Source organism: Heliangelus exortis, chromosome 19 (genome assembly GCF_036169615.1).
Source record: "Heliangelus exortis chromosome 19, bHelExo1.hap1, whole genome shotgun sequence".
Classification (NCBI taxonomy): domain Eukaryota; kingdom Metazoa; phylum Chordata; class Aves; order Apodiformes; family Trochilidae; genus Heliangelus; species Heliangelus exortis.
The window spans coordinates 4,534,610-4,559,568 of record NC_092440.1 but is presented as its reverse complement, the minus strand read 5'-3'; the positions used below and the strand labels follow the sequence as shown (position 1 = coordinate 4,559,568).

The following is a 24,959-nucleotide window of genomic DNA, read 5'->3' as shown; positions in this document are numbered from 1 at the left end:
AATAGGTCCAAAGAAGCAAAACCAGGAGAGAATGGGAGGGACTCTGGGGGCTGAATACTGATTGAGGAAAGAAACTTCTAACAGGGAAAATGGTGCAAACCTCAGCACTCCCAAAGGGACACCCTACAAGAGCAGAAAGAGACCATATTACACTTCCCTCTGTTGAACAGCATCGCTCATGCAGACACAGGAGGGAGATACAGACGTGACCCCCCGCTGACACTGGCTCAGGTTCAGCTGAGCTTCAAATGGCTCCAACCAAGCAACAATTCCTCTCCTGCCCTCCTCCAAGAGCTGCTGGACAAGAAGCCACAACTGACCCTGTGAGTGTTGCCTGAGATAAAGACAAGGAACAAGGAGACAGAGAAATGCTGTATCTCAGTAGCTGGCAGATAAAACAGCCCCAATCTGCAAGTACTAGAGGCCTCCTGAGAATGCCTTGAGTGTCTTCCACCCTGGATTTGAGTGCAATCACAAATCCTAATCAACATCCAGACAGGAGCCCAGCATGTCATTCCTCACGTCTCCAAAGCTTCAGGAAAGCCCCCCCTTCCTCTCCTGGTATCAGAGAAGGACAGGAAGATTCCCTCATCCTCTGTATGCCTTTCCCTCCCCCTGACTCAAACCATCCCTGCAAGAATTTCCACTCCCCACTAACTTGTCCATTGTCTCAGATGCATTGTTTGCAAATGATCCCTAAAAATGCTATGCAAAGTATTCTTAATTCCTGTTTCAGCTCTTTCCAGATCCCTATGTAACACCTGGACTTTTATCTTGTTACCTGTCAGATAGAGATAAACCTACTGCATGAAACCCCTGACTTATCAACTAAGATAAACATGATCTGTCTTGTAGCTGTCATTTTTTTTCAAACCCTGCCTTCCACTGTGCAGTTGTAACACATTACTTGTGTTATTTGGGCTTGAAAAGTGTAACTTCTCAAAAACAAAAACAAAAACAAAAAAACCCAAACCAAAACACAAAACCCCAAAAAGCCCTAAAACAACAACAAAAACAAAACAAAAACCAACACAAAACAAAAACTGACAACAACAAAAAAAAACCCAAGCAAAAAACAAACCCACAAAAAAACCGAAACAACAACAACAGCAACAACAACAACAACAAAAAACCATCACAAGAGCCCCAAAACATGCATAAAATTTCAGGTATAGCATTCCTGACACTAGATTTACTGCTGCTTTGTGAGCAAGGAGGCTCTGATACTGTATCTCCTACATTAGCATTTGAATACACTTTACATAAGATACATTATATTTTATGCTCTGGAATTTTTGTTTTTAATAATCAACCATCAGGCCCAATGGTGAAAAGCATCCTTTCCCCAGAACAAGTCACATACTAAACTGATGAGGGTTGAGTTAGTTGCTTAAATACAAGTGAATACTCAAGTCTAAAGTGCCCTAAGATCACCTGAGCCTCTGCTGTCACTTCAGAAAGGCACACACCTCCCTTAGGTCTCTGCCTGCCCCATCAGGATGTCTCACATAGCATTAGATGTCTGTTTATAGCACCCATATGGCACCCTGAACAGGAAGGGACAAAGCCTCCACTCAGCCCCGTGCTGCAGCACTGTCAACACTTCTGCCTAACAGCAATGATCACCCTGAACACCATTTTTACAGAAGCCATCTTGTTGCCTTTGGTTTTTCTCTGAACTCTCCTCAGCTCTTGGTGGCTCATCAGCTTTCATAACTTCACTGCTATGTGTTTATCCCAAAAACTTGATCCAAACTGTGCAATTGCATCACCTGAGGGAGCTGTATCACAGTCTACCTACCCCGTGCCTCAACTGGTACTGCAGATCTCCAGCCACACCAAGCACAAGGCAGCCAGGTTTGGTATGTTTTGCTCCTTACACAACTCAGGTTGAGGACTGAAAGAGATCAAACCTTTATTTATTCACAGATACCAAATGCCTTCATTTGCTGAAGCACTTCTAACTACTCTGTGCTGATCCCCTGTGGGATGTCTGGTGTGGTCAGAATGAGGAATGAGTGACAGTAAAGGAGATTTAAGGTGAACATCAGGGTGTTCCCTGCATGGCAGGGAAGTAAGGAGTTTCCACTGCAGGTCTTCAGGAGCAGGATGAAGAAAGAGCTGTCAAGAATGACAAAAGCATAACTTATCCTGCCTTTGAGAAGAGGCATGGATTAGATGACCCTGGAGTACCTCCTGAGGATATTTTCCATAATAGAGAGTTGTATGTGCCATCAGTCCATTCTGATCAGCAGAGGAAAAAAAAAACTGCAATACAACCAATAACTCTTCCTGACACAGACACAATCTTCGTGAGGGGAGAGGCATCTTCTGATTCTCTAGAAGAAACCAAAGCCTTCAGAGGTTAAATCACCTTCTGTGTATCTGCCCAAATCCTCTTGCCCTCCCAAGCCAGAATATTGCCAGTTCTTTACCCCTAATAGACCAACTCTCAATATTCAGCTACACAAGCACCTCAGTAAGTAGACAATTTTCTCTGCCTTTTTTAAATGAGCAGAAAGGCAAGGAAGTGGTGCAATTGTGTTCAAGGAGGTTTGCCAAGGCAGTTCAGATGCACTGTTGCAAAACCAGAGGTGGTCCATGAGGCAACCAAGTTTTCTGGTCCCAATGAAAGGACTGATGAGAGGGAGTAACTACATTACATTGACCTGAGAGAATTCTCCTTGATTCCTTGACACACAGCTCAAGATATGTTGTGTTTTAGCTTAGATTCTCTGATAAAAAAGGAAAGCTTTAATAGCCCACCTCCACTTGCAGATGGAAGGCACACAATAAAGACCCAGACAGTTATTCAACATCCAGGTCAGACAGAGAGAATGAAAAAGAAGAACTGACATCTGTCCATGCTGAAGACAAGGACAAATTTTGCAGGACATGATGAGGACATTTTGCAGATGCCAACCCAGCCTTTGGATGGAAACCACCTCACTCACAGCTGTGCAGAACTCAGAGGGAGCTCAGCCACACTGAGCCTTGTCACATCTCGCGAGTGAAAACGTGGGTGGAAATGTCAAACCGAAGAAAAGAACTGAAGCGTAGTGAGAATCAGGTGGAAAATCTGCAAAGCCTTAAACATCCTGTATAGATGAGAAAGCATCAGTCACCCAGGCAGAGAGGAAGTGGTAAAGGGGGAGCTTTTCCCTCCACACCATATGGAAAAGCTGCCAGGCTCAGGACTGAGGGGATGTTCTCAGCCAGCCAGCCCAGACCCTTCAGAGACACATGACTGCAAGAGTGAAGAATCAAAACAGTCTCCCCAAACTCCTGCTGGACTGAGCTTTTCCCAATAGTTCTTAAGAGGACTTAACCACATGGCTCTACATAAAATCTACTATTGAGGATTAAACAAAAAAGATTAATAGCTTTCAAAAGTTGATTACATCGAAACGTAACAGTGCCAGCAGCCCTTACAGAAACACCCCATTAAAAATCAGCAAAAAACCAGAAATGCAAACATGGGAGACCTAGCAGGAGGCTTTTCAGCTCAGATCTTTAGTGCCCTTTGCACCCACTGACAGAAGGACAGAGGATAAAAACATCATTACAGGGCTGACGTGCCCTGACCTAGCACAGAATGATGCTGATTCTACTTTCTATGTATAAAAATATATATGCAGGGTGACACACAATGTGAAAATGTGTAAATTACAAATTTACCATCTGAACAGCATCAAAAAAGAGACCAGCTTGCCTTTTTTTATTTTTTGGCCCTGCATCCTGGAATAGGTCAGTTTTATTTTATATACACACATACATGTTTGCAGTTTGTACCCATGTGTTTTCTCTACAAATTCAGAGGCTCATAGCTTTCCTGGTTAATTCACGATTTAATCCATTTGCCACATTAGACAGGATTTCATTTTAAGAGTATTTTTGTAATATGAGATTGCATTTATATTGACTTTTTAATTGAGATTCAAAATAAGGTATTTTTTCCACAGACCTAATTCAATTGAAATATTTCTCCCATCCCTGTTGGTCACTTTATCTAATCTTTCTGTACTTCACTTGTGCAATAAGCTCTGGGGGGTGTCTCTAACAACAGGAGCTGGCCATGCTTTCTCTCTCTTAGGGTTTCTCTCAAGCAGAAGAATGAACTTATCAATTACTACAGTTCTTGAATTACACAGGTCTGAGACTTACGAGCCTGATAAGAAACCTGAAAACAAATACATCCAAAGATTGAGTTATCTAATAGCTGTCCATCTGCTTAGGAAAAGAATTTTTAGAACTTATGGCAATTCTATTAACTGCTATTTACTGTGTGAGTCATGGTGCCCTCTTTAAGTTAACCCTTCCTCTCTCCTCTGTCCAAAGCACTTTTAAAGAGGGTGTTCAACCACCTTTACTACTTTCAAGCTACAGCAAAGCCTGCGATACCTCTGCACCCAAAACTTACCCCAAGCTCATCCTGTACCAGGACATATAAAGAGCATGAAAGCAATCCTGGTTCTTCTGGGCAACTCTCAGCCCACGCAAACAGCAATGCAGAAAAGTCTCCTTCAGTGTGCTCTCCCGAGATGGGCTGCCTGCACCTCCATGGGGGCAGGTGACCCCAGCAGGGCCCCGGAACCCTGTCTACCAGGGTAGAAAACCTTCTCACAAGTCCTCCCAACAGCTCTGGAGACAACAGCCACCTTGCAGCCTCTTCCCCTTCCCTTCATCGGCCCTCTCCCCTCAGCACAGAGACATCAGGCTCCTCTGTGACTGGCAGCTCCACAAACATCCTCTGGGTACCAAGGCTGAGAGCTCCCAGACACAGCAGAAATGACACCGCCCAAAACTCTTTCGGTCACTTCACACAGACAAGACAGTCCACAGGACGCAGGGTGCTCCTGGGGAATCGCTATTTTATAATTAAGCACAAATATCAGCTGAAGGGCTGGAAGGAGGGCTGGGTGCTGAGGGGACAAAGTCCAAGACTTGATGTTTGAAGGCAGATCCGTGGAGCAAACACCTCGGAGCTGTGGGGGTGTGTCGGGGAACTGACAGCTGGGAATCAGAACGGAGGGGAGAGCACCGGCTCCACGGTGGAAAGAAACCTCGAAGCCAGGGCAGGGAAAAGCGGTGTCAAAGAGAAGCCGCTCCTGTTGGGGGGCCGGGGGTTCGGCAGCACCGGGCGGCCGCTTTTAAAACTCGCGGCAGAGGCAGGAGAAGGGAGCGGGGCTGCCTCCAACACCGCGAACGACGGGAGGGAAGTTGCGCTGCTCCGGGACCGCGACCACCGGGCTCGGGATGCACGAGCGGAGCGCCGGGACCGCCCGCACCGTCCCACCGGCGGGTGGGAGGCAGCGAGGCAAGACCGGGAGGTCCCGTTCCGCCCCTTACAGCTGCACACCGGGCACCCGCCGCCCCTCACCGTGGAAGCCCAACCGCGGCGATGTCAGCATCACCCACCTGCCCTCGGGGCGCCGCTCCGTTCTGCTCCGCGCCGCTCCGGCCGCGCCCGTGTGCCGGTGTGGGCGCCGGTGCCGGCCCGCCGGGCGCTGCCCCGATCCGCTCCCGGCCCCGCTCCCGCTCCCGCCCCGCGGCGCCCTCGGCCGCGGCACCCGGCGGCGCGGAGCCGGCGGCAGCGGCGCCCCCTGGAGGGAGGCGGGGGCAGCACGGGGAGGGGGCGGCCCCGAGCTGGAGACCCCGGCCCCGCTCCCGGCCCCGCTCCCGGCCCCGCTCCCGGCCCCGCTCCCGGCCCCGCTCCCGGCCCCGCTCCCGGCTCCGCTCCCGGCCCCGCTCCCGGCAAAGCGGCTCCTCAAGGAGCGAGCGGTGGCGGAGCCGGTGGCAGGAGCCGGGCGCCCCGCGGCTTTACCTGCCCGAGGCAGCTGGGCGCTGAGCGGGCTCCGCACCGACAAGGGCAGCGGGGAGCAGCACCTGGCAAAGCGGCTGAAGGAGAATTGGCACTTACTTGAAGAAGTCCAGCTCTAGGCATGAGGGACCTGCAAGTGGCAGAAACGGGCTTTTACTGTGCTTGATCTGCATACAATGAAAGTAGGAAAGGGCAGGAGGGCTTTCTCCATACATTGTTTTAAGCATCTGCTCCTTTCCAGGATGGAAAACCCACCCAGGGAGATGAAGCCTACAGCCTTACCCAGAGGCACAGCCTTACCCAGGGGCACAACGCAGTGCTGTCCAGAGGCACCGTGAAAAGCTGCAGAAACAGAGAGAAGCTTAAGAGTTCCTTCTCTGCTTAACTGTGGTTAGTACCACCAAAAAAGAAACCCTGGGAATTACTGCTCTGGAAGCGTTTAAGAGTTCTCTATTAAGATACTAAATATTTTACATAAGTTTCACATTTCCCACTGAGCAGCACTTTGTGGATCCCACCCGTGTGCACACGCGTTTCCTTCCCAGACCATGGCTGTGGTGGCCATGCCCCCGGGGGCTGCGCTTGTCCCCAGCCATCTCCTGCTCCTATGCACCAGTGGACTTGGGTAACAACCGTGACTCATCTTGAAACAATTTTGGAGCCAGGAGAGAACTTCTGGAGTTTGAACCCACTGCTCTTTGTGAAGATCTTATAAGGTTGTTTGTGTGTTTTTGGTTTTTTTTAAATTTCTATTTTTCAACTTTACTATTGACTGGATATTAGAAGCAGGAAAAACCTCTAGCGTGACTTCACGCTTCCTACCAGCCCCATAGCAGACTTCAGCCCATGAAAAAAACAATTAATTGCAATGACAGCCAGCAGAGCACAGGGGACCATCACAGCTTGGATTCCCAGCCCCAGAGATGTTTTCCTTATGCCATGTCTGACACAAGTGTATGCACCTTACTTTGACCCACAGGCTACTGGCTTTCCCTGCCTTCTCCAGCAGCAAGAGCATGAATGGTGCTTTAAGGTTTTTATTCAGCATGTCAAGACACTAAGAAAGAAACAGCAGAACTGGCAACAGCCACTTCAGCACCAACCTCAAAACCTACAACCATCTGAGAATTAAAAATTTAGGAGTGGCAGCAGACCCTGGCACCAGTGCTGTCCTTCCCCTCAACTCTTACCCCAGACAGGAGGCAGGTTGGTACACAGGCTGCCTCAGCTGTGAATTATTGTGGAGTGCAGCCCAGAGCACTGCTCCAAACACAATGGGAGTCCTGCGGGAGGGGAAAAAAAAAAAAAAAAAAAAAAAAAAAAGTCATTCTTCCCAGGAAGTTACAGAAAAGGCTGAGTAATCTACCACACAGTAACATGCAATGACTTTAAGGACCACGTATATTGACTAACCAAGTCAAGAGAAAAAGCAAAAATGGGAGTCTGAGATATCTAGAAGCCTCAACAAGACAAGTTGCAATATTGATACATTTACAAATGCCACTATATAAAGTTTGCCAGGGCTTTTAGAAAAATGCTGACACTAGAGCTGGGCACTGTTCATGTAATGGTCTCAATTTTGCCCTGTACAAGAGGTATTGTTTTCCCACTCTTAGCTGATGCTCCATAAAATTTTATGCTTTGCAATTGTATTTGAACTCGAGGGGCAAGTGTCAAGCCAGAGCAATTATCTGTCTGCCAGGATCTGCATCTATTTGACTTTGTTTCTTTCCAGGGTAGTGTTCCTACATTGTAGAGGTTGCCTCTCATCTTTGGCCCAGATCCTCAAAGACATGCAGATGACTCTCTCCTATTGAAAACAATCAAAGCTTGGAAGTAAAATACTTTCAAGGAGCAGGATGCAATTTCTAAACATGATTTTGTTCCTGAGCACATTAAAAACCAAAGTTGTTGCAGTAAGTCTGATAATGACCACAACAAGCTTCTAACGTTCCTCAGAAACTACTTTTTCAGAAACTTTATCACAAAAATATTCTGAGACCACTACCTACCAAAAGCACCAAACCACTGGTTCCTTCTGTCCCCAGCCAGTCCTGTTTGGATAGCCCATCAGGTCCCCACTGTCACCAAGTGATTTTCTCTGTGCAGGTGGAGGTTCTGCAGTGTTTCAAGATGAAAATATCAGTATTGACACCTCCCAGAGCAACTGAGCCAGTTCCTCTATTGCTTTTGCATGCTCATTGCTCACTTTGGCACAAGTAAATGTGTTTATAATGAGCAGCTGCTGGTTGATGTCCTATTTAGCAGCTGGCTAGTTTAGCTTTCATTACTACAGTAGGATCTGAATAGATGTTTCCCCTCTTTCCAATTAATGATTTTCTGCTATTTTGTCCCTGTCAAATGTCAGATCATATTTCTTCTTTCAGATATTCAATATGTATCGTTGTTACCTGTAGATACTTCTAGTTATGCCCTCCCCTTACAATTGGCCAACAACAACAGTAAATTGACAGTAAGTAACATAATCAGTTTTGCTTGTTTTTTTTTTTTTTTTTTTTTTTTTCTTGGTGTGTTTGGTTTTTTGCTTTTTGGTTTGTTTTTTTTTTTTTAAATATAATATATGGAGGGGAAGCAGTAGAAGGGAGTTCTGGCTTTCTTTCCCTTCTTAGTCAAGAAGGAGAAAGCCAGCATTACCATGACTGCTGTGTCCAGGTACACTTTGAGAAGGGACTACGTGAGGACAGACTGAAACTACCTGGAAACACAACAGCTTCCAGGAGCCATGGGGAAGGTTACTGCCACATGTTTAGAGCTGACTGCTGGCTCAGACCTGAAAGAAATCCAGGATTGCAAGGAAAGCTGATTGTACAGCCAAGAAAGGCTTTTTAATTCCTGAAAAGCAGAGTTGCAGTAACATACTGGACACTATCTCCTAATTGAACAAACCAAACTCATGAATTCTGGGCAGCTGAAAAGAAGTGATAAGAGACTATTTGCACTTCTTAGACTTAGCAATCGACCTGAAGTAGTAAATTCTAAAAAGGCTGTGCAGAATAAACCTTGGGCTGCTTCCTTGAAAGAGATGAGAGCAAAGTGAAAACCTTTCACACTTGAGACCTATCATGAAACTCACCCCTGCCTTTGTGGATAACTGGATGAGCAACTGCTTGGGCACGTCAGCAACACCCTGGGAAACACAAAACCAGACCAATCTATAATGATTATAACTGAAATCACCCTGCCACCCTGGGATGGGGAAAGACAGCAGGAAAATCATACCTATGCACTGAAGCTTCCATGTGAAGGACTTAAAATGAGCATCAGTTTATCTAGAACAGAATTTGGAAGGAATAATTTTTTTTTAATGGAAAAAAGATTTGTCTTTAACAAAAAATTACTCTTTACCGGTTTTTAATTTCTTTCTAAACAGACTGAATAATCTGATATATGCAAACTTCTCTTTAAGGGATGCATACCTTGCAAAGAAGCATCAAACTGAGTATTGCATTCACACACATATGCAATGCTGTTAAACAGGGAATTTAAGAATTATGAGTCTGACTTGTATGTAATCCCATTCCTACAAATACTGCCTGAATCTGCCCAAAGTGAAATGCACTTGTTTTAGTCTAGGACAAGGAATGGGAACTGGGTTACTTGAGGTCCTTTGAAAACACTAGCAAATCCTTCAACATCAAAAATATGATGAAAATAATAATGAAAATCAATGTGTTTTCATATGCACAATTAGTTCTCTCACCTTTTCAACATAAAATGCCTCAGCAATTTTAAAATCAACACTGAAAAAAAAAAAAAAGGCAGCTTTTAATAAAGTTAAATATGGAAAACTTTGCTGGAAACGCCCATGCTATAACTTCATAAAGAACATTCCTCTGTGTCAAAGAGCAAAACCTTCTCACAAACTGTTCAATTCCAGTGTAGAAGCCCAACTTCTACCCAGGCTTGAGGAGAACAAGCTGAAGTCAAGGTAAAATTTGTGCTCACAGGGAAATGCAAACCCATATCCACAACACTGTTTAAATCCTGCCACTTACACTTAGGTCTGGAATGAACATATTTTCAATCCTTCAGGGTCAAGATTTGGACTTGTCTCTGTGAAAGGCACAGTCCAAACAGACTGTGGCTTCATTTCTCTAGATACTGTTTAGTATGACAGACTACAAGATGGAGTTCAATCTAAATTTAAGCACTCTTTGTAGGCTATTAATAGAAGAACTCTGGTAGCATGAATCATCATGTGGGAGCTGCAGAGCAACAGCTATTTATTTTCTATAATAATAATAATAAAAACATATAGAAGTTACCTTTACACAATACCTGTACTGTTGGAGTTGGAGGGCTCAGCAGAAGTAGTCAGATGATTCTTCTTCACTTAGACTATTCTCACTTTATTCTAAGGAGCAATGAGAGGGTGACCCTAATTTAACTTCACAAAATCCACATTGTGTTTAACCAATCTCTGTCACAAATCAAATTTGAGACAAAAAGTAGCTGATGACCCCGCTTTCCCACCACTCCCTGCTAGGGAAGGATGTGTCCTGGAAAAATTGGTGCAAAATGATAGAACTTAATAGGTTTAAAGTTAAGTTAGTGTTTCAGCACTTGTATAACCATTGTATCTCTGGCCAAGGAAAACAGCAGCATGCCTTCTCTGTACATTTCTTCTCTGCTGGGATCTCAGTCCAGCTGTATTATTGTTAGACCAGCCATTTTTGGGAAGGATTTTTCAGAAGGACTGACCAGCTACCAGCTTCTGAACTGCAAAACCTCTGATGCTCAACACCCCTGAGCATGGGGACCATTCCCTTAAATGCTGTGCTCTCTCCTACAAGTGCAGTGCTTGTGTGCCCCATGGGCTTTACCTGGGCTCTCCTCCCTTGCAGCTGATGGAGTCTCCATGTGGCCCCACAGACACTCAGTGTTCACTCCACATGCTGGCATTTCAGTGCTCTGCTGGATATTTATTTTTGAAAAACACGATATTGTCAACAGCTCAGTGAAGTTGTCTCCAGACTGTTATGTCTCCTTCTCAAGTTTCTTTCACTTTTAAGAGCTTAACTTTTAGTCTTCTGGCATGGGGAAAGAGCCTAAAATTGTTTAAGAAATGGAAGCATAAACAAGGGCGTGAGCTATGCACAGCACTGCAGAGAAGCACAGATATTTCCTCATACTATATAATCAATGCAAATATCTAGCAGTAAAAATACTGTGATAGGAAAGTAATATGTTCAACCCTGTTTTCATAATGAGGTTAAGGAGGTTCCAAAGAAATTGAAATTTTGAACATTTAAGAAAACTCAACACTGAATTTTTCAAACAGGACATCTCATAAACAGAAATTCAATACCACCACTACCTTGAGAAATTCAAAGAATTCTATACCTCATTCAACCTTTAGTATTGAGAATGAAAAAGGAAACCTGTGTTTAAGAAATGAGGAGGACATAAATGCTGGGCCCAAAGAAAGAGCTGAAGAAAACCCCACCATAGACCAAGCACTAAGCAAGGAGCTTAGTGAACAAGGAGCAAGAGAGGGTGAACAATGTGAGAGAGACAGTATGCAGCCTCTTTTCTTTTTTTCTCTCTTAAATCTTAACAGTAGCTGCTGGCTAATAATAACTTCCCATCTGGAGAAGGGAGTTAACTTTTTATGATAAGTTAGTGTCTCTGTTTTAAAAGAATTCTGTGTGGGAAGAACTTATATCTTCGTGAACCCCTCTTGTCTATGTGCTTGGATATAATCCAAGTCTCTTCCGTTGATCAAAGCAATTATGAAATGCTTGATGATAAGAATTTGAGCTGAAAATTAAGTAATGCTAACATAGTTCCTATGCAGAACTACCATGACTCCAATGTAAGCTTTTGTGATTTAACACAATGGAATATTATATTGCTGTTGCTTCTGAGGTTTTTATTATACTGCTCCATAGAGCTGCAACTTTTTGTCACAGTAAGACCTTCAAAATTATTTAACTGATTTTATTATCCTCAACTCAAACACAAGGGGCTGATTTCACATATTTAACAAAATTATGTAGTGACAGCTTAGAAGACAATCCCTGGAGAAAACTTTGCTCAGGGAACATTATTTCAGTGAAAATGGAATAGCTGTAGCTCTACAGACTGTGCACACTGTTCTGGCATTACCTCAGGCCTGACCTCCAGCTCGCTGCTTCTGTCTTGGCCTTCAGATTGCCAGCTGCAGGTGTACAGGGCACTGCTACAATGCTGTCATGCACTTGCTATAGAAAACAAAAACATCTGTTTTCTGACATGAATTTACTACACTTTACTTTTAAAACTTTTCTTTTAAAAAGAAGTAAGAAGACTAAAGATCTATGCTTAAAACCAGGATACAAATCGATTTTGAGAACTTAACAGTTTCCTCAAGCCGCTCATATTCAGGGAGAATATTTCACCTCAAGGAAGGAGAAGTGAGGCATTTTCTTGCAGAAAAACATGGAGACAAAGACTTCTCTGGATTGCTGAACAGTCAGAAAACACCACCTAAAATCTCAAAAAAAACTTTATGTAACAAATAGATAGAATTAGAATACCTACACTGTCAGTGCGTTTAAGAGAAACATAATGGGAGCTCAGTCCAAACCTCTGAATCCAATTTATTCCAGAGCACTTGAAATTAAAGCTCTAAAACAGCACTTGAAAACAGTTACCATCCAGTATGATTGAGACCAAATAATATTTAAAGTGTTCCAGTCTTTATTTTCACTGGACTTTATATTTTTGGCATCTGTTTTGTATATATACACATATATATAAATACTCTGAGCTGTTATAAAGATTAAGTCCTCAGTCCTCCCTCAGCCTAATTTCTTTAGAGAGAGAGGGAGTGAGCAAGCACACACACACATATTGCCTCACTTGCATTGTGTTATGTAACATTATTTACATTAGTCTCCTATATAAAAATATATATTCTCTAGTTCCCTTCTGTTACTCATATTCAAGAATAGGACAATACAGGCTAAGCAGATGCCCTAAATACATACCTCTAATCTAGGGTATTCACCATCTTATAATTCAAAAACCTTCAGTAAAGTATGCTGGGATACCAAAGACAAAACTTCCAAAAATGATGAGGTTATGTGATTTGCATGCCCTTCTCACCCAGAGCATACAAACCTCCACAAACTACTTCCTGTAACATTTACTCCTGAAAAACCAACATGCCACAAATACCATGAAAATAATTCCTTTTGTTGTGGTTTCACTCAAGAAAACAAACACACATTTTGCTGATTGCAATTTTTATTTCATGAATAATTAACAAGAAAACATGGCAACATTGGCAAATTGAAGGCATACATACTAAATACTCATACAGAATACATTATGGAAAAAGTAAATGCCCAGATCTTTAGTGGTCCTTGCAAACTAGAAGCATATTGGTCCTCTAAAAGGTTTAGCTAAAATTATGCTTGCTCACCTTTTAAGTTCCAATTATTAACAGCTTGTGCCTTTCAACCCAGAAACAGGGGGGAACACAACTTGAACGTACTTCCAAATTTCCTCAAACCTATATTTTTCACCTTTAATCAGATGCAAACAAAATGTTTTCTTCCCCTTTACATTTTAAATGTATCTGCTAATACACCACCCTCAGTATTCAAGATGCAAGCACTTCTTGAAACATGTTCAGTATTATTAAGAACCTGCACATGTGCAGGTATGTAAATGTATGTGTCTGTGTGTATACATATATATGTGTGTGTATTTATGTAAAACCTCTCTCTATATGTAAAATGTCTATATGTATCAATGGTGTGTTCTGGAAAGGAGAAAAGTGCTTGTTGTCTAGAGCAAGAATTACTAACCCCATCCATGTGCTGTTAGGTCAGTCTGACACTTGTGTTTCTAGGCAGTAGAAACCAACACAAATGAAAAAAGGTGGATGAACGAGAAGAGCTTTTTAGAATCATTGTTTTTCACAACATCTTTAAAAGCTATGAAAATAAACTTTAAATTAGCTATTTAGGAGATATTAGTACTGGCTGCAGTGTCATCTCAAACAAGGTTAGTCCTTACCCAGTACAGTGCTGTGAAGTTAGACTGACACATCAATAAAATTCTGTTCTTTCATGAAGTCCAAAATTCATCACACTGTTGCCAATTCTGCCTCACACCTGAAGTGAAAGTACCCTCACACAAGAGTTGGAGGATACCAGTTAATGCCCTTCAGACTTTGATCTGCAGAGTTGTACAATATTAAATGGGATCACTGATGTATTTTGGACACATTGAACAACTCTTGATCATTACTGACCTTAAGTGAACTTAAAATCTGGAGGCTAACTAGTCTATGCTTTGCTTAGTAGTGTTATACCTTCTGTCCATTAAATAACATACCAAAAAAAACCTCAAACAAAAACAAAAAAACACCCCTTCAGATATGTGTAAAAGTGCTACTTAAAAATAGTAAAATTGAACTTACAAAATAAGCAAACCCAAAAGTTTCTAACAAACTGAAATGTTGTAAGTTACAAGGATTAATTACTTGAGTATGTTAAATGTACTTGTGCCCTCCTTACTGAGCTGATTCCCAAGCAATTACCCTAATTGAACATATTCAGTAACTGGGAAACAGTAAAAGCCCCCAAAGAAATTTCAACAATGGAACAAAAAAAGAGCCTCTTTCTCCCCATTTGTTGAAGTAGACTTCAGAAACAAAAATTGACTATTCCATTATTGCAAATGCAGTCTACTGTCAAAACAGGTCAGATGATGAACTCTGGAACCAGGACTGCAGCAGGAAATGTCCACTGGGCTTCCTAACTACCATACAAATACACCAGTTACATGCCATTAAAATAATAATTATACCACTAGAATGAAAATACATGTAATACACTGATATGCTGGGTAAGAGTAATTTTTAAGCTTTGACTTCCCTAAACAACTTGTTCAGATTCTAGAACTCTATGCAAAATACAAAAGCCTTAGAAAAGTGCAACAAAACTAGCTTCATGACATTTTTCTTTCAGTTTCCATAAATACAATCTCATAAAAATATTATTAAAACAGAAGCATACTTCCCAGTGGAGAACAAGTGTGCCACGTTTCAGCTTTAACTAAGTCATTTTGGCTAAATTGAAACCCCCTGAAAATAGGGGATTAAAATGAAACCAGCTTAATCATATCAGGCTGCCATAATATTCTGCCAAAAGTTTACCCTACTGCTCTGCATCCACAAGTCCTGCAGCAACTGATGGGAACTTTATGTGCAACTCTGGCAGGCAGTTGTCTAAGGGTAAGAAATATTCCCAGTAAAAGAAAAATGTCAGCTGGAAGGAAAACATTTGGTATTCACAGATTTTACTGAAGTTTTCCTGCAAGGAAATAATCCTATTTTCACAGAATGGATGTGTTTAAGGAGGTTATGATAGTGGCCTTGTCAAGCTGAGTTCAAGAGTGTTGCATCCCAGAAAGTGACAAGCACAAATACACATCAGGAAAAAAAAAAAACTCATATCAGCACTAACAGAAATCAGAACTGCACAAACCTTAATCTTTTAAGTTATTTAGCATTAATTACCAAAAGCATACTTGCTACATATTCCAGATGCTTAACATCTTGGCTTTGACAATTACAAAGTGTACTCTAACACTGATACTGAAATCACAGGGAACACAACAGAAAAAACTTCCATGAATGAAGGACTGGGAATGCTCAGCAAGCCAGACAGTAATTTAAAACGCATCCAGCCACTCTCCTTTGAAAGCAGAAACACTATTACCAATATCTTTCTAAAGAGGGATAATTAGATAATTAAGAGATGTCTATGAACCTTTAACTCATTTATCAAGCTGATAATTTGGGGGCAAGAACACCTGATGGACACCCTGGGGCGATGCAGGCTAAATGGGAGATAAGAAATTCATGGGAGACTTAAGCAGCTCTAACACATTTTGTTAAACACACAAAACAAAGCACCATGGCATGTCCAGAACCCCTGGATGGCAGCCACACTGTAATGCCACTTCTCACCACACCATCTCTCAAACTGATTGATATTACTGAGTTTTCAGACACTAATGCTAGCTTGAAGAAAGAAACTGCAGAAATAGAGCTTGGCAGAACATAAAAATGACACAAATAAATATTTACCAAGGCATGGGAAGGACCACAAACAAACTCTATAGTTACATCAGTCTGTACATGAATACTACTATTTAAAAAAAAACCTTTCTTAGGCCATCTCAGCAAGAGTATTACTCACAAGAGGAAAAAATAGTGTAAAGGTGTACAAATGGATTTCTTCCCAGGAGAACTCTGCCTCTAAATGGCTCCTGCTCAGTGTAACCTGTAGTTAAGCTGTGACTGCATTAGTTTCAAGAGCCAAATAAGAAGTGAACTCACTACATGCATCACACAAACACAGTTTTAAAGGCTTAACTTTAGCCTATGCATAGTTTCATGCCAGCCACCCAGAGGAGGCAGCTTTGGAAGATTCTGTCACATTCTGCGATTCTGTGAAAGCACCTGAAAACCAAACAGTGTAACCAAACCAGTCACAAGCAGAACAGAAACTAAGAAAAACACCCCAAAATTCTCTGTACCTCCGACTTCCCTCATAATCTTGTTTAAAACCAGGCTATAATAAAATTTGCACTCTGGTTAAAAGCTGTACAGAAATACAGATAATTGAGTAAAAGTAATTTTTTTGTGATGTAAAAGATGCAACAGAATCCAAATGTCTGAAGTGTTGAATCAGGAAACTGAAAAAACCAAATCAGAACTTCACACTGAGATCATTAACAGAAATTAAATGCCAATGAGAAAATCTTGTCACAGCTACAAAATTCTTAAGGCAGATCCTCAGCAGTTTAAACCACAGCTAGGGACAAAGCTACTTCTCATTATACATGTAAAACCAGAGCACAACAGCTGCAGGTGGTTTTATACAATGCATCAAAGCAGAATTCACTCAGTTCTGGCAAGTTAAGGTGCCCCTAAACCAGTGTTTCTGTTTCAATATACAAGACAACCAGATCAAGCTGTATCAAACAAAACCAAGTGGAAGCCACATCAAGCAGTGTGTACTGAAGTCACCCTCATTCTGTTATTGTTAGATACTTCATACCAAAACTGACAGCCTTTTCCTGATTAACCAAAATTAGATTTTTCTTCCATCTCTTATTTTTTTGTTAACAAAACCTCACAACTGTTCATACAGCTCACTGTAGATGATCTTGCATCAGGATGACAACAGCATCAGCCAAATCAAATACACATATGGCTCTAAAATGTGCTCTCTCATCTATGGAAGTGTTTTGGTAAACAAGATCCAGCAGATGATGTAGGTGCATCTGCATCAATATGTTCAACAGCTCCATTTTGTTGTCAGCCCCTACAGATGGCAATGAGTAACCCTGATACATTACAGCACAGGCATTTGCAAGGCACATATTAAAATGTAGTAATATAAATTGATGATAAAATATTAATAATTTTTTTTAGTACATTCAGGAATATTTTCTGGATTAAAAAGGAAAGCAAACCAGCATAAACTTGTACTTCATAGGAGCAAAAACCCAGGTTGTTCCAAGATTAACTATGATCAGGAACCAAAGAGAACAGTAACATCCACATCCTGGAGGGCTACTGGAACACTTACTCTTGAAAAATGTAATGCTCTTTGAACCTCCAGAAAACACATTTTGTAGAGAGGTTGGATGTTTGGTTAGATCTTCCACTGCTTTGTTACCTCCACTCAGACACCTGTGCAGCATTTTATATGTAAAAGCTCAGACATAGCATTATTAAAAAACTCTTCATGGAGCCCAGTATTCTTTTACAGATAAGCATTCAGCAGAGGTTTATCAGACAGGTCACACCAAGAAGTTTACAGAGCTCTGAAGTTCAAAATAAGATCATTTTGATAGTTACTAATAAATTTCCTCTCTCTCTCTGAAGACTAGCAGCTGATCTTTTGAACAGAAAATATCTGGAGAATGTGATTTCCTCTTCTAGGAAACGTTATACTGTTGGTGTTGTTACAGTTAAGGACTAATAAAACATTCTAGGTAAATGAAGTTGACCACTGGACAGAAAAAAAACAGCTTAAAGCTCAAATTACCTTAACAAAATAGCTCATGAGTGAATTTAGACCAAGAAATGCTATCCACTTCTCTAGAAAAATATTATCTTAAAATCTAAAGCACTGAATAAGACAATCATAAAACCCGATGTCTGTTCAGAGGATGTATAGGTGTTTTTTTTAAAACATAAATTGGCAAAACTTGGAATTTAATAGCAAGAGATGAATATGAGACAGTAATAATGTGTATTCCCAGTAAGACTGTTCTTATTAAAACTTGCTTGAAGATATGAGTAATAAAATTTTTAAAGAAATATATAGAAGAGGAAATTGTACTTCAGACTTTATTAAACTCTGTTAATGATTTTTCACTCAAAGCTTCTCTTGCAACAATTGTCTTCAGATTACATAGCTCTTCAAATGCACCAATTAGTAATCTGAGAGTACCTAGCTACTTTAGGGTTCTAATGAACTTTAAGGTTGTATGAGGCTGCTGCTCTACAAACTTCTCTGAAGGCTCTCAGCATGGATTAAGTAGTTGTTTTCCAAATTTTTGTAATTCTCAGAGGCACATATTAGTGAAAGCATGTAATTTTATACAATAGTAGCTGCTAGAGACATGCTGATTATATTATTCTTCACGTGAGCTATGTTCTTCAGATGACAGGTTTTTGTATTTGGCAATAATTTTGCATTAAATCTGTGCTTTTATACCATGATGAAGTTTCACAGATGCCAAGCACAGTTGCATTCACTGGGTTAACATCTATGACATTCAAACTGTCCTTAACAGTCATAAGAGCACCATAGGAATGGCAGATTCATTTTCTTTATAACAGGGCTACTGTGTTGAAAGAGCATGTGCTTATAAAAAGCAGTTGTTACTGAACTCAGCTTTAAAATAGGCTTCTGCTTAACATTAATGAGAGATGCTCAACTGCAGCTTAACTGCTGATCAGTATTCAGGGAAGCAAGAGGGAGAAGCAATGGCAAGGTGAGCAGTGGTAAGGTGAACTCTTCCCTTGATTTGACAAATGAGATTACAACAGCTTATGCCAAATGGATATATGAAACCATTCTGAACCATCAACATTCTGCAGGAGGCCCTGAAGTGCCAGGATGTATCAATTCAATGATCACTAAGGCACTTACTTGAACTCATTTGCCCAAGACATGAATTCAGGTACACGAAGTCTAGGAAAATAGAAGTTGAGTAGATTAAAAGTTTCTCAGTTACTTCCTTGTGACAGTGAGTCATTTCCACACAATATTCAAGACTACTGGGTATATACACATTGCAGCAGTTCCTCCATAGTTCTTGTCAGAGAACTTCTCACCTCCCGTCAGTCAGATGAGGATGTGCAAGATCAATGAAAAACACACAGAAAACATGGCAAAGCTGGATTTTGAGACAAACTACTTCATTATTACATCTTATTGAAAATATCTTCTCTGCAGAGGAAATGCTATCCCACTTCCAAAATTCTACCACAGAAATCCATGACATATGTCTGTATTGCTGCAGAGTAAAGCCTGGGGTAGCTGTGTGTGCTATACAGGCAAGGGAGGAAGAGGGGTGGGAAAAAAAAAACCATGCAAGGGTTGATTATTGACTCATTTCTGTTGTAGTGGAAGCACAGGGAGTTTGAACAGATTCCTTGAAGTACAGCATACCCTGAAAAGCAGGAGCTGTGTGTGTCAGTCTTTACAATCTGTAAGTTAAAGTTGGAAGCCACATCACTGTGACAGAGGTAGGCTTATAATGAAGCTTTAGAATGAAGAGTTCTGTGCCAAAGTTTGAGGTATTGAGAGCACTTTCCCACTGAATTTGTCACTCGGGAAGAAAAGCTTGTTTTCCTAGAATATTGTGCATATTTTGAAGGAGTGAAAATACCTGTAAAGGCAGTAACTAAATTACCATTAAGAACTCTTCTGTATTGGGGTACCAAATGCTGTGGGCAGAATATTCAGACTGTGGTATTGAGATGCTACAGGAAGTTCAGTAATACGATGCCATGTTATCCTTTTCCTTCTCAAAGCTTTAGCTGCACATTCAGTTTCCTATATGCTACAGGATTCATTCATCTTGCTCTCCTAGGAAAGAAAGCTTCAGGAAGTCTGGCTGGAAAGGCAGCACGTAGATAGTCCAGGCTCTTTAGGCTACATAATTAATCGGAATAGCTTAATAACTTGGGTTATTCCAAGCACTGTGGCAACGAGTTCTTGCTTTGAAACAGTTATTTTCAGGCTTAGTAGCTGAAGCAATCTGAGGCAATCCAGGGTAGTGTCACTGAAGTTTGAGAGGACTCAAATGTTGCCAGTTTTCAGTGAAATGGGGATCAGCGTTTCCATAAGATTTCCATCTGGTGGTTTCCTCACGTTGGTTCTAACCCATGGACCTGTTGAGTTACCAGGGCTTCAGGTTTCAAAGTATTTGTAAATTGCTGTAACATACAGCATGACATTTTGCCAGTCTGGACGCTCAGTTCTCACCATTTCATTGATGTCCTGTCACAGAAAACATTGATCACAATCAGGAATAATCACCTGGATGGAGAGTAAGGTGGTCGTGTTTCTACAAATACCTGGGAATGGCAAATCTGTAAAGTTTCCACCAGCTTAAAGTACAGATGAAGAAAGTTGTGTTTTCTTCCACACATCTTTGTGTTTCTTACAAAATGCAAATGGCTATGAACAGCATATCTGCAGACACTTGTTCTGTTGACTAAAGACTGAAACATGCAGTGCTGTGGGTATGAGAGTTGTACTCCACTTAGTAGAGTAGTCAAGACTTTAGTGTTCACATACCCTACACAGCCTCACAAATCAATGCAATCTACCCCACTACTGAGTCACAGAATCAAGGCCTAGGTATTAATTGAAGCTAAAGTTAAAAATTCATACCATGGTAAGAGTCAGCATCAATAAATAATTGAATCTCATTTTACAGTAGACATCTGAACTTCAGATTACTTCATACATATTTTTTTTAAGCAAAGAGGCAAGGAAGAGGGAAGTTTTCTTTGGTATCACTTTGGATACATCCTAGAGACAAAGCAATCAGTTTATGTCTAAGTTACAGACCAGTTCACATGTACTTCATGGTAACAGTATGCCAGATTGTCTGTGGATAAGCAGGGTAAACAAAGCCTGATCTACCCTTTTCAGCACACATACAAAGGAAAACAGAGTGATGTAGTGTCCAATAATTTTTGGTTTTGCTAACTGTAGAGGTTTATTTTGTAAGCTTTGGGGACCAGAAACCTCCAGAACTCAAAAAAGATAACTATTTTCCTTTTAAAATTTTTCCACATGTAAGTAGCCAAACATGTTATTATTCAGGGAATAAATAACTTCCCAAAATGTTCACACACATACACATTACACACACTGCATGTCTAAGTATGTTAATAGATACTAAATCCTTAGAGGGATAAAATTTGCACTGAGATTTAATTCAGTTTGATTTGCCTTTTTGGAGTATCAGTAATTCAGTACAAGAAGACAGCCAGTCAGCAACCATTAAGACTAAAGCTGAATTATATAAGAATTATTGCAGTTATTTTCCACAATCTACTTCTCATATCAGAAGAAACTTCCATGTTTCAAATCACAGCCAAAGTACTAAAGCCCAACAGTTGCAGTGCTATTGTCAGCAAATACAATGCAGGGGGCAAAGGCTCTGATAAGGATCAGGCAAAGTGTTATTTTTAAAATTGTCTTTGTTGTATTATTAGTTGCTAACTGTGGCATGTCTGTTAGAATTTAGGTTACAAAAGTATAGGATAAGTTATAATTTCTGATACTGGCAATGTTAGCTGAATTTCTGTGATCCTCTCAGTTCCATGCCTTCAATAATCTTTTTCTAGTAATTGCATAGTAAATACTATGCAACTGAAAATTGTTTTAAGCTAATTTTGCATAAGAAAGCTTTTTATAAACAATAAGAGAAAAACCTTTCAATCATTTATAATGATAGCCAATTAAAAGCCTCAACTTCAGAATTCAAATCTTGATTCACACTACACTAAGCAAAAGAACAAATCAAATAGCTTGATTTGTACTCCTAAAAATAAAAAAACCTCAAATAATTATAAAGCAGTTCAGAGAAAGAAAACAATAAAGTAACTTCAAGATTTTATCACTTAACTATTTCCCCAATTATTCTGAAGCAATTCCAAAACCTGTATTAAGATTTCTGATGATACTGAGAGTATTACAGATAGTAATGCTTCTGCAGGCTAGGAGTTTATCTGCTACAGGTTATGTTATCATGCTGTTGCCTTTGCTGCAGCAGTTGTACAAAAATACCTCAGTCACTATTTAATGCAAACAGTAATTATAATTTAATGTAAGCATGTTGATGACTGTGGGTTTATTGAATCCACTGATGTAGGGAGTACAACTTGTTTTCCAGTCAAGTATGACACAGGGGCAATAACCTATAGCTGAGCTCATCTACTGCTATTTTTAAGCATAAAGCATCAAAATCTTTCCGAAGTACAAAATAGAATAACTTCATTTTTTAATAATGGGACATAGCTCATTCAGTATGCATCTAAAACTTACCAGAGTAGATTTGATACCAACACTTTCAGCTGCCTGAAAAGCCAAAGTGAAATTTCTTCTCTGTATGAGATAAAAAAAAAAAAAAGTTAAAATCCAAGGACATACTACTTCAAACATAATAGTGTTAAGAATGTTCATAGCAATGCTGCAACTTTTGCTCATTTATAGTTTGACCAAAGTAAATTAAAAACAGCCACAGGAATGAACACATCCTAACATAACCCAAAAATTTATGGAAAATTTTCCTTAAGTCCTCATTCAGAAGATAATGCTGAAAAATCTTTGTCAGTGAAGAATGATCAAGTTATAAAAACCTAAAAGAATAATTTATTCTTTAAAAAGCATAAATAAAAAACTATTCATGTGCTAATAAAATATTATTTTTTTTAGGCATTATAATTAATAATACATCTCCAGCCAGCACAGCTGTAGGCACTAACTACAGTGCACAGACATACAGACTGCTCTGCACTCTTGACAATTCCTAGTTTACCTTTATTTGATAAATCACTTGAGAAGAGAGCATAGTCACTAATAAGCATAAGAAAGCAGGATGAAACATCCTTGTGATATTCCAAGGAATGAACAAAACATGTCAAGATACAAATTAGGTGAATTTAAAATCTTTTGCTCCTTGCTTCCAAACCTGAACTGAAAACATTTGCCAGCTGTTTCAGTCAAATGCCTCAGACTTAAATTTATGATTGTTTTTTTTTTTTAAAATCTGTTCCAACATTCTGTTTAACCCAACAATCTCATATTAAAATAACAAGAATAGTAGCAAGGTACTCCGAGGTGTTTCAGTTATGATTCCTAGTGATTTTGGTTTTAGAACTCAATTTGTTCTTCTTTATTAAGCCATATTTATAATATCACCTTGCAGTCCCAGGAATGGGAATTTTCATGTCATACCTTGTCCTGGCTGTTTAGTTCCTGATAGGGAATATGGGCTGGGAGGTAAGTATGGAGGACTGCACAGAAAGCCAAGCCATCATTCCAGCTACTGCTGAAGTTTGTTATGTCGATATTCTTGAAAGGAAAAAAATATAAATTAATATTAAAATCATAATCAAACAAGTATTAGTTCTATAAATTCACCAATACTTGCAGGGTTTTTTTGTGGATGTTTTTTAAAAAAATACCTTTGAAGAAATCAGCAAGGAAAACAGCCTATTACTAATGTTTTGTGGTAAAAACCAAAAACCCACTGGTGCAGAGAACAAAGAAAATCAAATATTAAGTCAGTCAGTTATTTTGTTCCTTATTTCCAGGTAATATTAAGCTTCCCTCCCACACACCACATTTAAAAAAAAAAAAAAAAAAAAAAAAAAAGGTGCTAACTCTATGTGCTAAAAGGCACAAAAATTTGTGCTAGAGAGGGTAATAGAATAGTTTTGGCACAAATGTACACACCAAGATAGAAAAGCAAATGTGTTAAGAGGTGTATGCCTAAAATCTCTGAAACAGACCAGGTGCTAATATCTCTCTTAAAGCAAGATTTTACTTTTCTGCTTCTACTGAATTAATATGCAGACAAAATTTCTAACTGTTGAGAAGTATTTTCTCTTCTAAATAAACCATTTCTATACAGAAACATATGTGAACAAGATCACAAACAAAAATTAGGTTTGGTTGGAAATAAACACGTTGCAACAGATTTAACATTGACAGTGGCAGAGAGTAATTTTTTTTTTTTTTTTTTTTTGATTGGAACTGGACTTGAAAAATGGAATCTTGTACTCTTGATCTTTTGATTCCAGTAGCAAACTCAGTGGCACTAGTAAATGCATCTCCTGAAATCTAGTGTTATAAAAAGAGTCAGCTCTGTCCAAAAGAGCTACGACAAAGATGCTTTGGTGACTTTTTAAATTACTGTACACTTGACTGTTGTCAGTCAAACAATGCTATAAGTGGATAGCAGTCAAACTTTAAGAAACAACCAGTAACCTCAGTTCACTGTTTATCTTTTAGACCTTTATGGAGAAATAAATATGGTTTAATAGTCACTTCACTGGGCTTAAGCAGAAGCTAACAATCTTCCCCACATAGTTTTAAAGACTTAAGTGTAGCAGGAACTATCAGCTTCAGTCACTGAGCTGCTGAAACCTAAACACACAAATCAAATTTTCACCTGTTGGCAATGTGATGGTCTGCACCTGTCTTTCACCAGAGACTAAAACTGGCCCTAAAACCCCACCTAGAGTCAGAGTTGCTGAGCCAGGCAAACTGGGGACCACGGCAGCCACACCAGCACATGGCATTAGGAATCACACAACCGCAATCCCAAACAAACAGCAAAAAGAGGAAAAAAAAAAAAAACCTCACAAAACTGAAGGCAACTTCTAGAAGAATGTGAGGGAAATCTCCGTTTCCTGCTCAGCTTTAGCATTTTTCATACCAGGTCCCCTACAGGCAGGTTGAGGCTGTGGTGATGTCAGTGTACGTGCTGGGGCTCACAATGGCCGAGGGCTGCTCCGAGCCTCACCGCCGGCCCGCAAACGGAAACCGCATTGTTGGAGACCCCCGGG

General features: G+C 40.3%; 1 protein-coding gene across 5 annotated transcripts in view; it reads right to left on the bottom strand.

The window, feature by feature from the left end:
• Window positions 1-24,959, bottom strand: part of SPECC1L (sperm antigen with calponin homology and coiled-coil domains 1 like) — a 98,235-nt gene that overhangs the window by 22,424 nt on the left and 50,852 nt on the right. For 4 of the 5 annotated variants that reach the window (XM_071763266.1, XM_071763264.1, XM_071763267.1 and 1 more), the window contains exons 14-21: window positions 23,344-23,460; window positions 22,432-22,491; window positions 11,951-12,045; window positions 10,666-10,890; window positions 10,108-10,196; window positions 9,062-9,111; window positions 8,916-8,969; window positions 7,834-7,939 (exon numbers count right to left, since the gene is read on the bottom strand). In XM_071763266.1, the coding sequence (XP_071619367.1) occupies window positions 10,833-10,890; window positions 11,951-12,045; window positions 22,432-22,491; window positions 23,344-23,460 (330 nt within the window). In that variant the 3' untranslated portion in view covers window positions 7,834-7,939; window positions 8,916-8,969; window positions 9,062-9,111; window positions 10,108-10,196; window positions 10,666-10,832. Of the gene's footprint in view, window positions 1-7,833; window positions 7,940-8,915; window positions 8,970-9,061; window positions 9,112-10,107; window positions 10,197-10,665; window positions 10,891-11,950; window positions 12,046-13,054; window positions 20,371-22,431; window positions 22,492-23,343; window positions 23,461-24,959 lie in introns of those variants that run through there. The other variant, XM_071763269.1, reaches the window with a different exon arrangement.